The 22,032-nt window shown below is 35.1% G+C and overlaps 2 protein-coding genes across 4 annotated transcripts in view; one reads left to right on the top strand and one right to left on the bottom strand.

Annotated features, from left to right (window-relative positions):
* Positions 1 to 22,032, top strand: part of LOC132156718 (egl nine homolog 1-like) — a 339,835-nt gene that overhangs the window by 229,047 nt on the left and 88,756 nt on the right. The window lies entirely within an intron of this gene.
* The window catches only part of LOC132156713 (AT-rich interactive domain-containing protein 4B-like), an 85,303-nt gene that overhangs the window by 26,613 nt on the left and 36,658 nt on the right, over positions 1 to 22,032 (bottom strand). For all 3 annotated transcript variants that reach the window (XM_059565686.1, XM_059565687.1, XM_059565688.1), the window contains exons 3-9: positions 17,771 to 17,881; positions 12,160 to 12,225; positions 10,175 to 10,265; positions 8,800 to 8,879; positions 8,289 to 8,383; positions 5,890 to 6,031; positions 846 to 925 (exon numbers count right to left, since the gene is read on the bottom strand). In XM_059565686.1, the coding sequence (XP_059421669.1) occupies positions 846 to 925; positions 5,890 to 6,031; positions 8,289 to 8,383; positions 8,800 to 8,879; positions 10,175 to 10,265; positions 12,160 to 12,225; positions 17,771 to 17,881 (665 nt within the window). The remainder of the gene's footprint in view (positions 1 to 845; positions 926 to 5,889; positions 6,032 to 8,288; positions 8,384 to 8,799; positions 8,880 to 10,174; positions 10,266 to 12,159; positions 12,226 to 17,770; positions 17,882 to 22,032) is intronic.

Below are 22,032 nucleotides of genomic sequence, written 5' to 3'. Positions count from 1 at the left end.
ACCAAAACCTGTATCCTGGGAAAACAGCATGGGGTTAAGAAACAGGCCATTTCTCGGCACCTGATATGAGGCTCTTTTTATACAGAAAAGCAACCAATCGGTAAGTCTCACACCCTAGCAACCATCCAGAGCACCATAATAAGAAAACTAAACCAGGTCTATCCATCATCCATCACCTAAAAATCATAGCTGAAATATTAAGATGTTATGAATTACTGTAAGTGTGCTCGAATCTGAATCATCTGCTGGTTTGGAGGTTTTTAGTGGATGTATGAGGGAATTAAGAGGCGATTATGAGCTAACACACATGTCTGTGTTTATGAATATTTATAAATCTACATGGGCCAGTGATGTCATTACTATGCCGAGGCCAACACTAGAGGGAGCAGTGAAGATGTGTTCAGAAACACAGCACTTCAGGAAACATGTGCAACTCACACGCCTTTCATTTTCTCCTATGCATTACAGATCAAGTGTTTTATAGAAAACAATACTGTTATTCAGCAAGGATGCATTCATTACATTGATCTGAAGTGACAGAAAAGACATTATAACGCTACAAAAGAGTTCTACTTTAAATAAATGCTGCCTTTTGAACTTTCTATTCATCAAATAATGTTGAAAAATAAAATGCATCACGGTTTCCACAGAAATATTGTGCAGCATGACTTAGCTTTCCACTCTCTGCCACATTTAATGGATGCTTTGTGAAATCCCAGCTATAAACAGACACGATGCTGTGAAATAAAAGCACACGTGCTGCTTTCATAGCTTGACTTTTCTGCAGCTCGAGCACTAAAAGTAGAAGCACAGGACTGAAATAACTACATTTGAAAGTTACTCACAATTTTCCATCTTTGAAGGAGCGAACAAAAACGTTGTCTTTCTTCAGTGACACATCTTCATGACAGTCTGGAGAGATGACCTTTAGGAAATGAAGAGAGAAACAGAGCACGTCTGTGAGAAAACATTATTTGATGTCATTTTAGCCAGAAATCATTTGTATCCATTTGAGAAAAAAAAAAAAAAAAAGCTAGACACAAACAGGTCTATTTTTAACTTCAAAATATTTCATTAATTCTTATATGCAAATGAGTTACCTTTCCAGTTGTTTGTACCAGTTAAGTTATAAGGAATAATTAATACTTTAATAATAATAATTAAAGTATTAATTATTAATTAAAGTATTAATTAGTATTAATTAAATAATGTTTAATAATAATAATCCTTTAGGTGAGTGTGTATATGTATATATATATTAGTGATGGGCTGTTATCGGCATTAACATGCTGCGTTAACGGGAGACTCTTATCGGGCGATAAAAAAAATATGGCCGTTAATCTCTTCTCAAAGTTGGGTTGGGAGCTGGGTCTATACTAAGCAAGCTATGATGACTTTCACCTTGATATTTTATATAACCGACTGGCTGAGGCCATCCTAAAAAGATGCTCAGGACAGTTGACGGGCCACTGCTGCGCATCGTCACAAAAGCTGATCTTTTTCACGTGTTTTTAAGCCTTACCGCTTGTCAATTTAAACATTAAAGCATCCAAACACAAGACGCGGAAAAGCTGAACAGAGTAACGTTAGCTGGTTACTCGCGCGCTGTGTTCAGTGCGTACGAGAGAGAGAGACACTGAACCGAGCTCTCTTCTGCGAAGTTCTCCTGGAGGTCCCTCCTGCACCTGAACGAACAAATACAAATCGCAGTTTGAACAAACAAAAAGATGTGAAAGAGCCCAATTCAGTTCTCACGGTGTTCTGGTGTTCAGGGCTCACGCAGAGAAAGGCGTCTCAAAACACTTGAACATCGAATTTGCTTCTTTTTGCTCTTGTGCCGACAAATACATACAAAATATGTCAAAATATCCACCTTAAAAAAATTATGCTCGAAAAAACTGTCAGTTATCTCTTAAGTGAAAGTAAACAGTTGAGGAAAAAAATGGCATGTGTATTATATTGGATGCGTTCATCGTCTCTTAAAGTGACCGCGCCTAATTTAGCGACTGGCTGATGTAATGTTAAACCAAGAAAATGAAAATCACTCACTGCTCTTGACTGAATTACTTTGTAGTTTTAACAGTCAAACAAAAAATTATTCAGACACCAGATATCATTTTTGATATATATATATAGCAAAACTGTAATAATGTGAGAAATGTTGAAGGTGTCTGAATAAATGTAGGTTTGATTGTATATTTCATTTTTACATTGAAGACTATCCAGTGCTATTTTACATTTAATTATTTGGTTTCTGTACCTTGACACCTACAAACTTGAAAAAAACTTAAACATTGTGTAAATAGCTGCACCCCCGCTGACCCCTGCTCACGCCTGTTTCACACGTACTCCGTCTGCAGTGCGTCTGCAGTCCGTGTGCGTTACGTATGTGGTGCAGCACGGACTCGATGTGCTTTCACACAGGATGTGTTTGCAGTTCGCTACTCAGTACGTAAACCAAGCAACGCTCCTGGAACGCAACTGGAGTCAGCTTTTTCAAGCACTTTGTGAAGCATTTTGGAAACAGGAGATGAGCCCCTTTTCTAAATGCACCACCTAGCTTGATAAACCCCTTCTCAAAGACTTACTGTTTGTCAATTTTATTTGGGTAACACACATATTCTGAATGCCTTCGGCAGAATTTGAATGAGCCATTTTAATCTAGATTAATCTAGATTAATTTCAAGATCACAGTGAGATTAAACTAGGTTAAAAAAATGTATCTATGCCCACCACTAATATATATATATATATATATAAAATAAAAGACTTACTTAAGGACAAGGACGTTAATAAGGACAAGATCCACATTCTAACAAAGCTTAAATGACATTAGCATTTTTAAAACCACTTCTACACCCGTGTCTTTTCCTTTTATTTCATATCATGGCCGATCATTAGCTTTGTTTTGAGCCGTGAGGAGGAGGAGTCAGAGAGCGACGCAACAACAACAACAACAACAACAACCCACTGAGCTAGCAGCTACATTTAAAGAGACCGCGTCTGGTTCACTGTGACTCTGTGAATCATCAACTACTGCATGTGAACGAGGGACAGAGTCAGAGAGAGAGGCTGTTACATGCAGCTTCAGGAAGCATGAGGTTTAAAGGTGAAGCATGTCGTTTTCTGGATGCTATAACAGTTTTAGTAAGCCAGCTTAATGGGCCACTGTAAGTCAGTCATTAATAGTTTGACGTCCTAAAAAGGGGCATGCCATGATGCTTTTAAAACACTTGTCTGTTTGTTTTTGGATGGGAGAGAGATTTTCAGAGATACCAGATGATTGGATATTTCATTATCACCACTCCCTCTCCTCGGTTTTTAAAAAAACGTCTGACATTAATTTAGCGATCAAGTGTAACACGCTTATGGAAATATGATAACATTTTGTAATTATTTAAATCAAGCTAATTTTCCATTTTTTTTTCATAAATCAACATCTAAACAAAATGTTATGGGGTTTCAAATCAAAATATGATTTCATACATGTCCACTGTAGAGGACACCAGGACTGAAAGCATGTTTATTACACATTTTGGGAGACAACAAATGAACAGAGAAAAAAATAATAATTATATATATATATATAAAGCCCTGATGTCCTCTACAGAGGAAACAAACAAACATTGAAAACACTACTATTAATATTTTTAGTTTTATACAGTATGAAATAAAATTTAAATATTACATGCAAGTAGATGTAAAAACATAGAAAATTTAAATGAATTATATATTTATGCACAAAATAAGGATTTCTAAAAGTGAAAGATTCGAATGCAGCATAATTTGAATTCAGTGTAAAAATTATATAAAGAAATTGAAATATACTTTAATACACATTCATTTATTCATTTTAATATAATTTTACATAATTATTAAATTTATATAATATTACAATTATAATAATTATTAAGGTTATAACTGCGCTCCTGTACTCATGTTCAGACAAAGAAACACTGCCTATAACAGAACAACAGACAGCAGAATGGAGTTATTAGAGATTAAGGATGTTTACAAGATATATATACATGCAATTAATATAATGCTAAACATTCAATATTCATGCCTGTATAGCTGATGTGCGTGAGCTGATAAGCAAAGCACGCTGAGTGGATTAAGTGAGTTACAAAACTTATATATAACGAGTAGTTCCCAGCATTATTACAGCAAAATGTCTTGTAATTACAGGACTGAGACGCTGCATTGGAGTAACTATAATGCTATTAAATATAATATGATGTACCATAGAGCACAAAAATTAACAGTAGGGCTGTCAACGAATATTCTAAATTCGAATATGTATTCGAATAGTTTTTAAAAAACGAATTTCGAAGCTGAAAATTAATATTCGAATTAAAAAAAAATGTGGAAAAACACGCCCGCGGTAGTAGAGGCGTGGTTGTCTGCTTTGCGAGTGGGCGTGCTAGCGTGCCTGAGGGTTCAGCGACAGGTCACAGCCTCACAGGAGTCGCACTGTCTGGCACAGAATCACTGCTGAAAGTTGACGCGTCTTCATGGAAGATGCCAGCAAGTGCAGAGCCCAACTCGACCGCAGCAGAGAAAATGAGGTAAAATTGTTGACCCGCGAGATAAAGTTGTATGCAAGCTATTTAAGATACAGTTAGCAGTTAGCATACCATTCGACCACTAGCAACATGAGGTCACATCTCAAAAATGTGCACCCAAATGAGCATGGCATAATGTGTGGAACTCCAGCTAAACAGTCACGTCTTGACATTTAACGTTACTTTGCATCGCCCGCCACAAGCACTTTGTCTGCAACATGACAAGAGGCCATAACGGATAAAATAATTTCGTTCATTTGTAAGGACATGAGACCGATCAGTATCGCGGATGGGACAGGCTTCGGGGAGTTCTGTCAAGCAATGCATCCGAGGTTTGATTATTTATCGTTTCATGTCAAGGAAAAGTTCCATGTTTACCACAGCACAGCTCGCTCGGAGCATTCAATGTCAGTTCTATATGCTGTAAAACTTCAATTAATATTAATAATATTTGTTTCAATCACTGAATGAAGCCTGCTATATTTGGGAAAACAGTCGCGACCTTAAATTGCTTGCACAAAAATTTGTTTGTTCATTTAAACCATTATGCACAGAGAACGTGAGGGTGAGAGAGCGTGAGGTCTGCAGTCTTGGCCATTAGTTGATTTCCTTGTTTTTGTGTAGGTAATACGTTGTCATGTATGTTTAAACTTAAATAGACTATCTATACAATTAGTTATGTCTCTTTGTATTATTTTTGCCTGTTATTGACGTAATGCGCGTCATTGACAACATGCGCAACCAGATGTTCGAATAGTTCGAATATTCGTGTATTTTTTAGAGGGAATATTCGAACGTCAATTTTGAGCAATTTTGACAGCCCTAATTAACAGTGAAAGTAACAAAAAGTTTTTGTTAAAGTAAACTAACATTACATATTCTTTTGGTTTCTGTACCTAATTTTTTTAAAAATACAAATGCAATGATAAATGAACAAATAAAAATGCGCAATTAAGTTGCGATTAGTCACGGGTTAACGATTAATCGCGATTAAACATTTTAAGTCAACTGACAGCCCCAATATATATATATATATATATACACATACTGTATATATATGCGCCTGCATATACACACTGAAAGTATATATTTATACTACAATTTTTTTTTAAATTTATTTTCACATAACTGTAATTATTAAAAGGCTTTAATTAGCCTTAAATTTTTATATCAGTATTTGTAATTTTAGCAATTAATTTTTATAGTTCAATTTTAATGTAAATATGCTTTTTAGAAAACAAACAAACAAAAACGAACCGTAATATAGAGTTGTACTTCCCACAAAGGCTTGATCTTTGCTCTGTGAGCAGCAGTGGTGACTCACCAGCGCAGGATACCATGTGGATTTCTTCTTGTCAATCATGACGACTCCGTCCACACACACCACTTTCCCATAAAGCTCTTCGTTTTGTTGCTGATCGCCCTCCTCTTCCTCACTAGATGATGAAGATGACTCCTCTTCTTGACTGTGGAACAAGATAATGTGTTAATGTGTAAATAACAACACATTGAAAGGTGCTTGAGTTGTATTAATATCCCCGATGACACAAAAACAGATTTAAGATTCAGAGAGAAATATCGCTGCTGATCAACACAGCAGAATCTGTTTTTTTAAAAGCTGCAATAATAATACCTCATTTTACATTTATGCGATTGAAAAAGGTTAGGTATGACTCATGGAATCATGCTCAAATCACATTTGACCAAAATAAAAAGACGACACTATATTTTGCACACAGAAAATTAGATAAATTAAAAATTAAGAACTACTATGATATTTTTGCATGACAACTTTATTATCATCTATTACATTTGTTTTATAGTTTAATAATTTTAGACTGACTCAGCATATAATTAATTTTAAGGCAATTTGAAATTGAATGTAACATTTTGAAACAATATAAACTGCAATTATAAGTTCTTAGCATTTTAAAAAAAGTTAATTATTTTAACCAATCAACACTTCCGTTTCAGATTCTGCTTTTCAGTGCTAGTAGGGCTGCCATGACTATAAACAAACAAACAAACAAACAAACCAACAAAAATAAATCACGAACAAATTTCTTCGTTATTTAAGTCGACCAGAGTTTCGCTCTTACAATAAATTCAGTTCAATGACTGCAAACACACAAGTGCATCTTAATTTGGCGTTCAGAGAGTGAAGAACCGTCTCTAATGGAGAGCCAGATAAAGCTAAACATGATTCAATCGACCCCCTCACAGAACGATAAGCATCACCTGTATCCCAGCGGCACAACAGAAGACACTGCTTTTCTTTTGCTTGCGTGTTCTGATGAAGATAATCAGTAATTAGGCTCTGTGAGCTGACAAGTTTCTCACTTGCCAATACTGGATATGGAGCGTGACTCGACGGCCGCTCTCAATTAACATCCGACACTACAGCTCACTGCCAAGAGAGCCAATCTTGTTAGCGTTAAACGAGCCAATCAACAGCCTGCATCACGAATAAACATGACCTGATAAACCACAGGGACTCCTGCTCACTCAAACCACCAAACAAATCCAAGAAGACCTGCACTCGTGTGGAAAGATCACTCTGGGTCATAGTTTTTCGAAAAATGGAAAATACCCAAAAAAATTACATAAGAAAAATAAACTTTATGCAACTTTTACATTTTGCTTCCAGCAAATAATACTACATAAAGTACTAAATACTAAATAATATAATATAAGTACTAAATACTAAATAATATAAAACTATTATGAAATTATTAAAAAAAAAATTTAAATTAAACAATTAAAAAAAATTTGTGGTAATTAGAAAAAAAAGTTGAAATATAATAAAATATAAATATTGCATGAAAAATTTTAATGAAGATTTGAAATGAATAAGTATATAAGTACTAAAATTAAAGCTATGTGGAAATATATAAAAAAATTACAAAAAGCACATTCCTTAATAAATACTATATTACTATATATATATATATATATATATATACGAAAATAATAAAGTAAAAACACTATATGGAAATAAAGAAACTGATAAACTAGCAAAGATTTGCTAATTAAGAAGGAAATATAAAGTTTATGTAATTATACATTTGGCAATTTTGAATATTATTAGATTCTAAAATTACTTTTAAAATTATTTTAACTATTAAAACCATTCACGGTAATTGAAATAAAGTTGAAATAAAATATAAATAGTGCACGAATAGATTCAACATTTTAAATAAGTTGAAGTTGAAGTACTATTATAAAAAAACCCAAAATAAATAAATCAAAGCTATGTGTAAATATCAAAATGAGTACAACTTAAACTAAAACTAATATGAAAATACACAAATGCTAATTTAAAACATTAAAGAAAAACTATAATACTGTATATATATAAATGCTAAAATTAGTTAAACTGAAAAAATAGAAAGCTATATAGAAATACATATAAAACATAATAAAATGACAAAAGCACATACAATTATTAAACAAACTAAAACTAAAATTAAATTTAAAGCCAATTCAAAACATGAATGAATACTATAAAAGTGTATAGATAATGCTAAAATAACACTGACGTAAAGTCAATTTAGCTTAATATTTCTACTGAAAGCAGGGAAAATGCTTGTTAAGGATCCATGACATTATTTCCTCACTGGTGCATGTACAGTATCTTTATCAGACTAACGTGTCAATAACTTCCAGCAGCACTGTGCTTTATGTGATTCCATGGCAAAACATATTGCTAAAAATAACACTCACATGGGATTGGAGCGTCGGCCTCCGCGGTTCCCTTTTTTGCCGATGACAGGAGAGCCGAAGTGTTCAGGGTTCGTCAGAGGAAGCCTGTCGAGCGTCTGGAAGAGAAACAGACATGAGATTTACCTGCCAGTGCTAAAGTATAAATAAAGCCCATAAAATAACTAGTGAAATATGAAATATATTGATTTATAATAGAAATTATATGAATATAAATACAGATGTAAATATTTCCTAAATATATACTGTATGTGTGTGTATTTATATATACATAACACATATACACAAAACACACACATATATCATGCAAGCAAAAACTTTTATTTTTTTATCCGATTAATCGTTTGACCATTTTTTTTTTTTCATATGTTCAAGATCATCTGAGCGTATGTCTGAAAGTCTGTTAATCTTTAATAGAAATCCATCTTAAATTACATTAGTGTCCAGAACAGGGTGTGATGTACAGGAGTCTGCTAGCGATCTAAACCAATGAGAAAGCAGAAAGCGGACTTGCCTCACTCTCAGCGAAGTGTCGCGCTCCTTTCAGGCAGAGAGACGAGCGCCTGAGGGTCTTCTCATCACCGTCATTAAACACTGAGCCCAGGAGAGAGAGAGAGAGAGAGAGAGAGAGAGAGAGAGAGAGAGAGAGAGAGAGAGAGAGAGAGAGAGAGACGAGTTATCAGATGCACAAACACTCAGGACAGAGTTAAGAGCCGCCCACCGCTCTTCAGCTGTAATGAGAAACTCACAGTGAACTCACAGGCCACCTTCTCAACTGAATCACTTATTGATTTAATCAGTACTCTGTTTCTTGATGCACTTCCGGCACAGTTTCTGTGTAAACGGCTGAAGAGAGTCCATTTCATGTGTTTATGAACAATAAAACTCTGAGTAAATCACCATTTGGCTTGTAGCTTCATTAAGAGCTGCGACATACAATATGGTTTAAATTGAACTGAAAGAACGACAGTCAAATCCAAACCATCTGCTAGAGAAACATCTGCTGTGACTCATCTAGAGCGCATCAAGTTCATTTTCTCTCCATGTGAAGATGCATTTGTGGATAATATTCATATTAAGACATCAAATATAAAATAAATATGATGCATGAAATCACTCTGTTTTATGTTTTCGTAAGAGATTGACACTGACTCATCTCATTTATGATGCCGAGTGGCAAAAATCCTGTGATTGTTCTCACTAACATGCATAGAAAAAAAATGGCTACTTTAATTGTCTTAGGTATATATTTAACACAAATACAAAATATATGTTGATGACTATTGTCATGGATCAGTGTGGCAATATAACATTATAGTTGAATATTACAGAAAATCATTAACCATATAAAGGATATAATAATAATTAATAATTTTTTAATTCAAATAATTAATTTTTTACTTACATTTTTTTAAATACTAATTTAAAAAGTATTCATCTAACTAAAAAAAAAAAAGTAATATATATTATATAATATTTGTTATAAATATACTGGTGTGCATATTATATACTCACACACTATTCTATTTATATTAATTTATTAAAATAATTTTTTCTTTTATTATTTATTATTATAAAAGAAATGTATTGACATATATATATATATATAAAATATAAATATAATAGTAAATTTATATATAACATTTTCTTTAAATAATGCATATACAAAAATTAAGTAATTATAATCTAATAAATTATAATTCCCATAAAATGATATATATTTTAATTATTGAGCCCTGAGATGATCTCAGATTGACTGTGCTGCTCTCATATATGAAGCTATAAACTAAAGTAAACCATAAAACAAGGATGGTGGTGTTTCCATCTCGGTCTCAGACAAACAAGTAGCTGAAGACGTGCAGTGTTGAGAGGAGATGTGATGCTCTTACCAACGGTGTATAAACTAGCATCAGTGAGTTTGTTGATGGTGGCCTCCTGATAGACCCCATCTGGGTTCCTGGCTTCCACCACAGCGCCCACCTAAAACACACACACACACACACACACACACACACTTGTATTCACAGGGTTTCAGCGCTCCTGACCAGCTGGAACTGGATTCATGCCCCAGCGGTTGTTAAAACACACAGACTGACATAATCACAAGAGGAACGCCCTGCGAGGGACTCTCGTGTCACCTTTACAGTAAAATACCATGGACATATTGTGAAATGATTAACATTTATATAAAGACACATTTCACAGAAACCTGTCAAAAACATGTCCAGGTCACATCACAAAAATAAATAAATACAGTAAAATAACATGCATAAAGAAAAAAAGCTTATTTTAACACCATTAAGATTTTCTTTGTATAATATTCCCTTGATAATTAATGTGATCAATAAGAGTGTAATGCAAAAAAAATTTTTTTTTACAGTGCATGAAGAGAGCAAGCGCCATTAAAAATGTTGTGACTTTTCATGACAGTTAATCTGATTATTAGTATTACTGCAATGCAAATTAAATGAATAAATAATAATATTATATACATTTCTACTGTATTTACATGTCATGGTAGTATCTGCTAAATACTGCCTTTATATAAAATTTAAATTCTATAAAATTCTAATAACATTTTTCATTATTAAGAACACTATTACAGTATTACAATAACAATTTTTAGGATATATCCTGATTTTTTCTTCCTGCCAAATATAATTCAGTTTCTTCCTTTTTCAGTTTTTTGATTGTGAAGATCTTCAAATTCTACAAACATTTTACCATAGTTTGCAATTCTTGCAATTTTATTGCTTGTGTTTCAAGCGTGACAGATCGGACTTGTGATTCTGCGAATAAGCAATAAATAACTAGCTTTGTGTATTAATCTAGTCTGTTTTCTCCTCTTCCAGCCCATGCAGCTCTTAAGACTTCTGCTTGTGAAGACACTCATGAGCACATGTGTTATTATTTCTCTCTGAAGGAGAATTGCTAAGCACTCAAAAAGCAAACAGTTCAGCCAGACATCAGTGAGATGTTTTCTGATGAGCTGATGGCAGCCGGCGGAGAATAATTACTGTCATATTCATAATCACAGCTACAGATGCAGCGGCTGCTCTGCCAGGAGATGTTCAAACAAATGACTGAGCGAAAAAAAGAGGAAAATAAAAACCACATCAATATGAAACAGAGGATTATGTGGATAACTGGCATCGGCGGCACCATCGAACATCAAATGCAGATGAGTTTGAAATCAGAGCGGCATTATCTTGACAGATGTGATCAGTGTCTGCTTTTACTGTACGTGAAGATTCTTTAGCCTTATACAGCTTCTGTATCATACTGTATTTGAAGTGCAAGGCCTCTTAATGATGGACATAATCAAGATTCTGCTGTTAATCCAACATCACACAATCTCTTCCATGTCTTCTGACCTCTGGTTGACACTTTAGACTTTCTTTATCCAGTAAAAATTTAAAAAGACAGCAAATTGAAACTATAACCAGTAGATGGCAGCTGAGGAGCACTTAGTCCTTCATTTGCACTTTTTTGCTTTATATTTTGATATTATAAAATCATTTTTATAGAATATGATGATTAAATTAATTTAGTTTTTAATCATCAGGATCATTAACTGATGGACTGGAGTGTTGTGGATTATTATTGTGATGTTTTATCAGCTGTTTGGACTCTCATTCTGACGGCACCCATTCACTGCAGAGCATCCATTGATGAGACACTGATGCAATGCTACATTTCTCCAAATCTGATGAAGAAACAAACTCATCCTAATCTTTGATGGTGAGTCAATTATGAGAAATGTTTCCTTTTTGCTTGAACTATTCCTTTAAGACACGATGTCACAGTTTATAAAGCTTCTAAACCTAATCAAACAAGCCTGTATTTGTGCAGCAGGAGGCAGACTGGCTCTTACCTTCAGCAGTCCTCTGATGTGTTCATCGTGCACCTCTGCAGTGGACAAGCTGGGTTTGAAGGTGACCTGGAAAGAGCCACACACAGTCAGTCAGGACAGTAAACATGGAAGGGCTTTCCCTAAAGGCCAAGATGCATCGATCGCTCATATCAGGCAGATAAACCCCACCAGAGAGAGCTCAGGATCCCTGTGCAGATATCACAGACACTGTCACTGAATCACAGAAGAGGATTACACTGAAAGTGGGACGGACAAAACATGCCCTGCACGAGGATGGGATAAAAATGCAGGAACAAGATGTCACATTTCCATTAATACCCACAACACTGTGAGACGCCACAAATCAGGCTGCACAAAATTCAGAATTAAGACTCTGCATCTTTTGGGTTCACAAACTGGAATATGAATTCGACTGAAACGTTCCTGGAGGCATGGGCGTGGTAGTGGGGGGAAAAGTGGACCTGACTACCCAGGGCCCCGTCTAGGGAGAGGGCCCTTTGAAATCCCATCAATTTTAAAAAAAAATTTTTTTGTAGGCTACATTTTATTATTTTTTTTGTAGCCTAATTCGAATTAATTGGGCCCTCCAATTGATGTCATTATTCATTTAAAAATATATTGATAACACCAACTGAGAGAATGAACTCAGTTCCAGACACTCTGGACACCCCCCCCCCAATTTTTTTTATTATTATTATTTATGGTTAAATAATTTTTTATAATTGTATATATTTTTTATAATATTATAAGTTTATTATAACTTACATTTATGCATTTAGCAGACACTTTTAAGAATTATTATTTATGATTTTAATTTTCTTTATAATTTCTTTAAGAAAATCAAACAGCTTCATAAAATGTCCAATACTGTTCGGAGATAAACCCATAAACGGAAATATTAATAAAATGTAAATTCATTGATTATATGATTGCATTAATATACTAATAATATCACTGTGTGATAATATCACTAATAATATTAACTGTGAAGTCCATTACTCCAGCTCACAAGTGCTGTGTTGAGACCATCCTTAAAAATATTCTTGTTTGCCGTAACCCGACCGACCCTGTCAATTTAGCACCGACTCAATTTTTATTTTTTTTTTGCTTTTAACCGACTTGCCGATTGTAAATTTGCGTTAAGACCGACCAATTATTTTTTTACTCTTCAAACAACTAATACAAACGCAATAAAATACTATTAATTATATTTAAGTAAGTATTGTAAATATATAAATTGCCTTAGCCTACATACAAATGAAGGCTATCTTCTTTAATAAAAAAAAACCCTTGACGTCATCTGTCACACTGTGGCCTGTGCGTTCGCTTCGTCTCAGACTCTCACTCACTGTCAGATTCAACGGTTCGCGCTTGGTAATGATGGCTGCGGCTGCAGTAAACTAAATGTTCGCTGTCACTGTTCAGAGTCATACGGGTTCGGGCACCATTATAGATCTAAAAAAAATTCATTAAAACAGCTCGACACCGCTTTAACTTGGCACGAAGTTCTGGAAAAACTGTGCCCAGATCTTTTCCCATCCCTTCTCCTCTCTAGTCTAAAACCGTGACCGTGTCGACTGTCACTTTATGTTCGAAAATCTATTGCACGAATCAAGCACGAATCAACCAACACAAGTTTCGCAAACGAAAATAAGAAAATTATTTTAACGACCTTTCCGCGTCCAGGTTTTTTTTTTTTTTTTTTGAACAGGCGTCACACAGCAACTGCAGCTTCGGACACACACGCATAACAGCAATGTTTCTCTTTTTACAACAGAAATGTGAATTCAGCCGGTATTCAGTCTCATACAGTTTCGGGCTTGAATCGCCTAGGGCTGTCAAAATAGCTGAAAAAACTAAATTCAAATTATTTACTTAAATATGATCAAAATTCGAATTGTATTCGAATTTTAAATGCATAATTTCAGTTAGGGTGAAGAAAAGCTTTTTGCTTCTCTTCTGAGGCTCAAGATAGCGCATCGAGCAAAATATTACTGCATGTTTATTCAAAGCATTAGAATACATGACTGTGAAAAAAACATAATATTTAAAATAATGTTTATGAACCAATTATTATTAATAACTATTTATTATTAATAGAACTAATCAACAAAACAGCATCATGTATGCATGCACTGTTAAATAAATAAAGAGGGCGGAAAACCAGTCACACAGGATACATTTTTTCATTTAAAAACATGAGATGAGCGAAATATGCGTTCTGTGTGAACGGCTTGGTTTCAGTTTTGATGTAAACAAGATCTTCTCCACATTGATTTTTTTTTTTTTAAGTGGCTTCAACTAGATAGGCTAACATAACCTTATAATGCAATGACACATATATTGTCATCGCATCTCGTGCGCGTACACGAGGTAAAAGATGATACAGCAGATACTGCGTGTCGAGCTCGTCCGCCTTTGAAAGTTGTGTAGACACAGCTGTGCGCGCGGCGAGATGGAATGGAGCACGTACCGGGGCTCATAAGGCAGCTTCCTTAATGCACACCTAAAATTCATATGCGCATTCGAATGTGGATTTTTATTTTAAATTCGACGAATATTTGAAAAAATATTTTTTTTGATAGCCTAAGAAAATCGCCTATGCGATTTTTTTGTTGTTGTTGAAATGTAATCGTAAACACAGCCATGTTGAAACCTGCAGTAAATGTTTTGCATTATGGCAGTCCACTCTGCTTATTGTTTTTCGAAAATGTTGCACTCCTGTTTGTCATTTTGCACGTAACTTCACGCCAATAAATCATCCGAAATATTGGTCTTTACCAATATATTGAATCTTTACATTCCTCCTGCCTAGGGCTGGGACAACACGTCGAGGTCATCGATGACGTCGACGTAAAAAATACGTCGATGCAAAATATGCGCATCGATTCGTCGACCTGTTTTTATTTCTCTAAAAAACGTTAGCCTTATGTGTGCTGAATATACGCGATGGCCGGATCAACATTCTGTCCAACGTTATATAACCAATCCAGGGGTTTTTCTGCATTGATCTTTTTTTTTGGTGGCTGTCAAAGCCTTATTTGATCGGTGAGTGATGTAGAATGACTGCTGCGCCTGACAGGGCGCGTACAAGAGAGAGCCCCGGCTGTGCGCGCGCACTTACAGTCTTCAAACAACACGAGCGTTTCTTGCTCTCTCTCTCCCTCGTGCATATTAATCAAAATCATTAAACATGATAGAAAAAGGGCGGTACGCCAAAGTTTCACACGCGCTCGCGCACTCAGAGTCTTCAAACTACACGAGCGCTGTCTTGCTCTCTCGCTCTCTCTCGCTCTCACTCTCTCTCACTCTCCCTCGTGCATATTAACCAAAATCATTAGACACAATAGAAAAAGGGCGGAACGCCAAAGTTTCACGTGGAGCATTCAGAGATTTTTTTTTTCTCCATGACAGGCTGCTGGCTCCCATTGTTAATTTTTTTATTTTTTTTTGGAAAAGCACTCTCTGTATTAGCTTAAAGCCCTAAAGTTTACATTGGTTACTGAATTCTTTCAATTGCTCTAAACAAGTATTTTGTGTGAACTTTTTTATTGAATGCTAGATATCAAGTTGTTGTTGTTTACATCTGAAAGAAGAACTTTTTTTCAGTAAGCTAGGCCCTATGTGTTCAGTAAGCTTGTTTCAGTAAGCTATGTGTTTTCAAGGCTTCAAGGTTTTATTGAATGCTATCTCTATACAAGTGCAAAGTAATGCATTCTTAGTCAGTCTTTTATTTTGTAATTTTAAGAGCAATAAACATATATTGCAATGTTAAGGAATTCATGTTTTTTTCATTCAGATATGTAAATCAACATGTATAAATTGTTAGTAGTCAATTAATGGGGAGATAATCGAAATCGAATCGGTCTGGGAAAATTAATCGTTAGATTAATCGATGCATCGGAAAAATAATCGCTAGATTAATCGTTTAAAAAATAATCGTTTATCCCAGCCCTACTCCTGCCTGTTGTCCGTGGATTTACCTATATTTGGTTTTATTTGCCGTATAAAACTTTAGACATGCAAAATCGATTTTACAATCGATTCAATGAACACTCGTCACTCAAATCAAACAGAATTTTTTTCACAAAAGTGACAAAACAAGAAAGCAAAGTAAACATTCTCTCATTTGTAGGTTGCATTGATACGTAGCGGTGGATGCAAGTAAAACAGTACCTCATTTTTTTTCTCACCTGAAATTCATGCAATAAACATGTTTTTGACAAAGATTAAAATTTGTTTGTGGTCTATATAGCCTGCATCAAAATGAGGTTTGCAATTATGCGCCCGAAGGCACGGGTTGAAGACCCAGTCAGTGACGTCACGATATGCTAATTTGTTTAAATTCATACCGACGTCATCACCATCACAAAAATGTGTGTGTGTGTGTGTGTGTCTCACCGTCGCAGGAGATAATAAATCTCACACTTCAGCTTCTTGTGGCTGAAGCTCTAATCACACACAGACACAAAAAACCCTAATCACAGTCAGTGTCAGGACCAGAACGCATGGAGGAATGAAATTTATAATAATAATAATAATACTTAAAACTTAAGGTCAGACAGCTACATCACATTATCTCAATCAGACGTTTCTATCAAAAGAACACATTTTCAAACACATGCATCCACAGCTCCAATGCTCAGCTTGGATTTCTCTGACAATCTGAAAGTGTGAATGTGCCACGTAAAAACTCTTCTTCTAATGCATAAACACAGAGAGAGAGACAGAGAGAGACAGAGAGAGAGAGAGAGAGAGAGATGCAATGATGTCATTAGAAGTACAATAGCAGGAATACGATTACAACCTTGAACGAGGTCTCTGGTCTGTGAGCAGGCAGCTAATCATATTTCAGGACTATGAGAGAGGAATTATAAAACATCAGAGAGAGAGAGCCATCAGGAGAAACACATGAGGAGAGAGAGAGAGAGAGAGAGAGAGAGAGAGAGAGAGAGAGAGAGAAAGAGAGAGAGAGAAAGAGAGAGAGAGAGAGAGAGCAATGAAAACACATTCATTACGGGACTCATTCATTTATTCCACAAGGATGCATTAAATTGAGCAAAAGTGACAGTAAAGAATTATATATAGACCTTTTTTCTATATTCCAACTTTCCTGAAAAAAAAGTTTCACTTTACACAACAATTTTCAATAAATAATATAATCAGAAATGTTTCTTGAGCAGCGAATCAGCATTTCTGAAGGATCATGTGACTGGAGTATTGATGCTGAAAATTCAGATTTTATTGCGGGATGGAATTCCATTTCACGATGCATTCACATAGAAAACACGTTTTAAACTAGAATAATGTTTCACAGTTTTACCTGTAATTTTGAGCAAGCCTTGTTTAGCAGAAGAGACTTGAAAATTAAATATAGAGACTTTTTTTTTTAAATCAAATGTTTAAATAATTTTAAAAACATTGAAACATTGGGCTGGCATTGTTTACTTTCAAAAGCAGGGATGAAAAACAAAAACAAAAACAAAAAGACCTCTGTCTGTGTTGATTTTTGACGTGTCAAACATGCATAAAAGTGTTTTCTAATCATTATTCATCCACACATTCAGAACATGTCTTCAAATGATCCCGAACAGCAGAAACAGCGGCTCACCTTTGCTTTGACGAGTCTCTTGGCGGTCTTGATCTTGGCCTCACAGAAGGCCCCTCTGTATTTGGCGCTCACGTCAGTGCCGACGGTCAGGTAAGGAGGCTCCTCCAGTGTCTAAACAACAACAAACACAAAAAACACGCATGAATTTCATTGGCCATTTGTTCAAAGCATGTAAGGTCAGGCGTATGATCTGGTGAAACGAGTGTTCAGGGCACTAAAGCACAGTTCAATCACCCTCGTCCCGAGTGAAAATCTGCTGCAATGACTCCATTCACTTTACATACAAAATACAACTACAACAACAACGTGTGCTGGATACCCAACATGAAGATGCATGCATACCACTGTAAACCTCTTAGAAATCAGAAAACTTCAAAATAAAACCATGAGAACTAGGGCAAGAAAAATGAAGCCATAAGAAAACACTGAGGGTGTAATGGTGTAGCAATGTCTGAATCTGGAATATGGAAACGGTTTGACATTAAAATGCATCACGAGTTATCTGATTATAGCTACAGGAAAAAAGCTAGCGTGGAGAAAATAACAAAGGTGTTTGCCACAATATGAATTTTAATACAACAGCAAAAGGCTGTTGGCCTACTAAACACACTCCTGAAGTTAAATAACAGCAACAACACAATATAATATTAGATATTATGAATACTAAAAATGGTATGAAAAAATAACAAAAAATACCTAAAAACATAATAAAATGTAAACAAACTTGGTTTTCATCTTGTGTTTTCAAGAAAACATTCAGAAAACCCAAAAGACAATAAACACAAAAGTAATCAAATGTAAAATAACAGCTTCCTACTTTAATTAAAAACAGAACACCCTTCAATTGTTTAAAGAAATGGTAATTAAAACAAAATGAATAAAGACAAATTACAAGCAATAAAACAAATATAAACAACAAATTAAAGAAAATAATAATAGCAATGCTTGCTGGTTTTTAAGTATTTCAAATTAATTCTATTAATGCAGGTATTATTTAAGCAAACATTCAGAAAATAAAATAAAACGATGTACAGTCGTGGCCAAAAGTTTTGAGAATTACATAAATATTGGAAATGGGAAAAGTTGCTGCTTAAGTTTTTATAATAGCAATTTGCATATACTCCAGAATGTTATGAAGAGTGATCAAATAAATTGCATAGTCCTTCTTTGCCATGAAAATTAACTTAATCCCAAAAAAACTTTTCCACTGCATTTCATTGCTGTCATTAAAGGACCTGCTGAGATCATTTCAGTAAACGTCTTGTTAACTCAGGTGAGAATGTTGACGAGCACAAGGCTGGAGATCATTATGTCAGGCTGATTGGGTTAGAATGGCAGACTTGACATGTTAAAAGGAGGGTGATGCTTGAAATCATTGTTCTTCCATTGTTAACCATGGTGACCTGCAAAGAAACGCGTGCAGCCATCATTGCGTTGCATAAAAATGGCTTCACAGTCAAGGATATTGTGGCTACTAAGATTGCACCTAAATCAACAATTTATAGGATCATCAAGAACTTCAAGGAAAGAGGTTCAATTCTTGTAAAGAAGGCTTCAGGGCGTCCAAGAAAGTCCAGCAAGCGCCAGGATGGTCTCCTAAAGAGGATTGAGCTGCGGGATCGGAGTGCCACCAGTGCAGAGCTTGCTCAGGAATGGCAGCAGGCAGGTGTGAGCGCATCTGCACGCACAGTGAGGCCAAGACTTCTGGAAGATGGCCTGGTGTCAAGAAGAGCAGCAAAGAAGCCACTTCTCTCCAAAAAAAACATCAGGGACAGATTGGTCTTCTGCAGAAAGTATAGTGAATGGACTGCTGAGGACTGGGGCAAAGTCATATTCTCCGATGAAGCCCCTTTCCGATTGTTTGGGGCATCTGGAAAAAGGCTTGTCCGGAGAAGAAAAGGTGAGCACTACCATCAGTCCTGTGTCATGCCAACAGTAAAGCATCCTGACACCATTCATGTGTGGGGTTGCTTCTCATCCAAGGGAGTGGGCTCACTCACAATTCTGCCCAAAAACACAGCCATGAATAAAGAATGGTACCAAAACACCCTCCAACAGCAACTTCTTCCAACAATCCAACAACAGTTTGGTGAAGAACAATGCATTTTCCAGCACGATGGAGCACCGTGCCATAAGGCAAAAGTGATAACTAAGTGGCTCGGGACCAGAATGTTGAAATTTTGGGTCCATGGCCTGGAAACTCCCCAGATCTTAATCCCATTGAGAACTTGTGGTCAATCCTCAAGAGGCGGGTGGACAAACAAAAACCCACTAATTCTGACAAACTCCAAAAAGTGATTATGAAAGAATGGGTTGCTATCAGTCAGGATTTGGCCCAGAAGTTGATTGAGAGCATGCCCAGTCCAATTGCAGAGGCCCTGAAAAAGAAGGGCCAACACTGCAAATACTGACTCTTTGCATAAATGTCATGTAATTGGCGATAAAAGCCTTTGAAACGTATGAAGTGCTTGTAATTCACACATCACATACACAGAACTGTAAAGGTACGCCAACCCGTCAAAATAAAAGTCCTGTATTCATATTGTTCAGCAGAATGTACATAGCCTACTACTTAAAAGCTTTACCTTTAAGGTTTAATCACACAAAATTTCTTCCATGTTTTATTTTTAATAGTAAATCCCCTTTGTTTACCAAAAAGTTAAGTTTGCTTAATTTTCAAATAATTAAAAGATAAATTAAATTAATGTTTTATGTGTTTAATGTGCATCTCAGAAAATGCTTTATTTTAAACCCCAACTGAATGGCACTTAAATGCACTTAATTCATCTGTCAACTTTATTGTCATTGTTCACAGTACAAGTACAGACAGAGAAACAATGGGTAATAATTACATTTTCATTTTTTTATGTATGCATTGCATTCTATGCATTTAAAAAGTAAAAAAAAAAAAATTCTAAAAAAGGAAACTTAGTTGTTCATTTTAAGAGACCCAGGAGTCTAATTTTCTCTTGCATAATTAATATTGCACTTTAATTAAGCAAAAACAAATTTTATCCGATTACTCAATTAATCGATGGAATTTTTGGTAGAATACTCGATTACTAAAATATTCGATAGCTACACCCCTAGTACGGAGTATTAATAAGCAGTAGCCTAATTAGGAGTATATTGAGGCAAAAGTCATAGTTAATAGTTAGTTGATAGTAAGAATTGGACTCTAATATTAAGTGTAAGAATAATTTATGTAATTATCTATTACTTATTTGAAAATTAAAATAACTTTCACATCTTTCCTTGGATCATTAACTTGTCGAGGCTGATATAGGATTTAGGAAATAATTAAATACTTTTTGGAGAGTGAAATTTGAACAGTAATTTAATTACCTTGTTGAAGACAAAATTAGAAACTAGTAATTAATTACTTTTTTAGAGTAACTTACCCAACACTACACGTCATTAATTGGGACCTTTTTTATGGTTTTTGAAAACAAAGCAAGCTTTTTCTTAAAAAAGCTAGACTTGTCTTGAGAGCCTAGATTAAATTTCTAACCAAAGAGTCTGAGAAACTTAATCATGGACAAAAACAGAAATATTCATCTGAATGATCAACACTGGAAATGAAATAAAATAAATAAATAAATAGGCATAGAAAATGTTCACTAATAAATTTTATGGCTGGGTAAAACAAAAAAAGTATCTTGATTCTCATTTTTACAATTCTATGGAATTGTTTTTTGATAGAGGCACACAAGCTACAATTCTAGTTTCAACCATATTTATTATTCAGACATCGTTCTTTAGATTATATTAAGCATCAGCTGTATACAAAGTGACCAAAATTTGGTTTTCGTCCACTGAAAATGGGTAAAATTCAATAGTCTGAATACAGAAAAGTGCTTTTTCCCCATTTTTGAACAATCACCATTGACATGTAATGCTAAAGTCAATAGATTTTTACTAATGGACCGAACAATCTCTGTGTAAAAAGAACAGTGATGCTGCTATCTTTCTGAAGTCCTTTTTAAGTCCAGTCATCTCCCCGTTAATAAAAACTGCAATAAATATACTGCTTATTGTTAGTTAAAACATTTCCGTCCCTATGCCACTGCTGAAAAACTGGCATCCATGGAGAATTGTTTTGCAGTCGTATTGTGACTCCCTGAACTCAGTCTTTTCATGCGGCTGTTGCATTGAACTGAACAGAAAAACCCACCATACTAGCTCCAAAGTGTCAGTAAATTAAAGCCAGCTGCTCAGTTTAAACTACCAGCTTAAACAAACCACCGACTGCCAGATGACAA

This window comes from Carassius carassius, chromosome 14 (genome assembly GCF_963082965.1).
Source record: "Carassius carassius chromosome 14, fCarCar2.1, whole genome shotgun sequence".
Taxonomy (NCBI): domain Eukaryota; kingdom Metazoa; phylum Chordata; class Actinopteri; order Cypriniformes; family Cyprinidae; genus Carassius; species Carassius carassius.
Note: the sequence above shows the minus strand (reverse complement) of the source record. Positions and strands in the feature narration are given on the sequence as shown.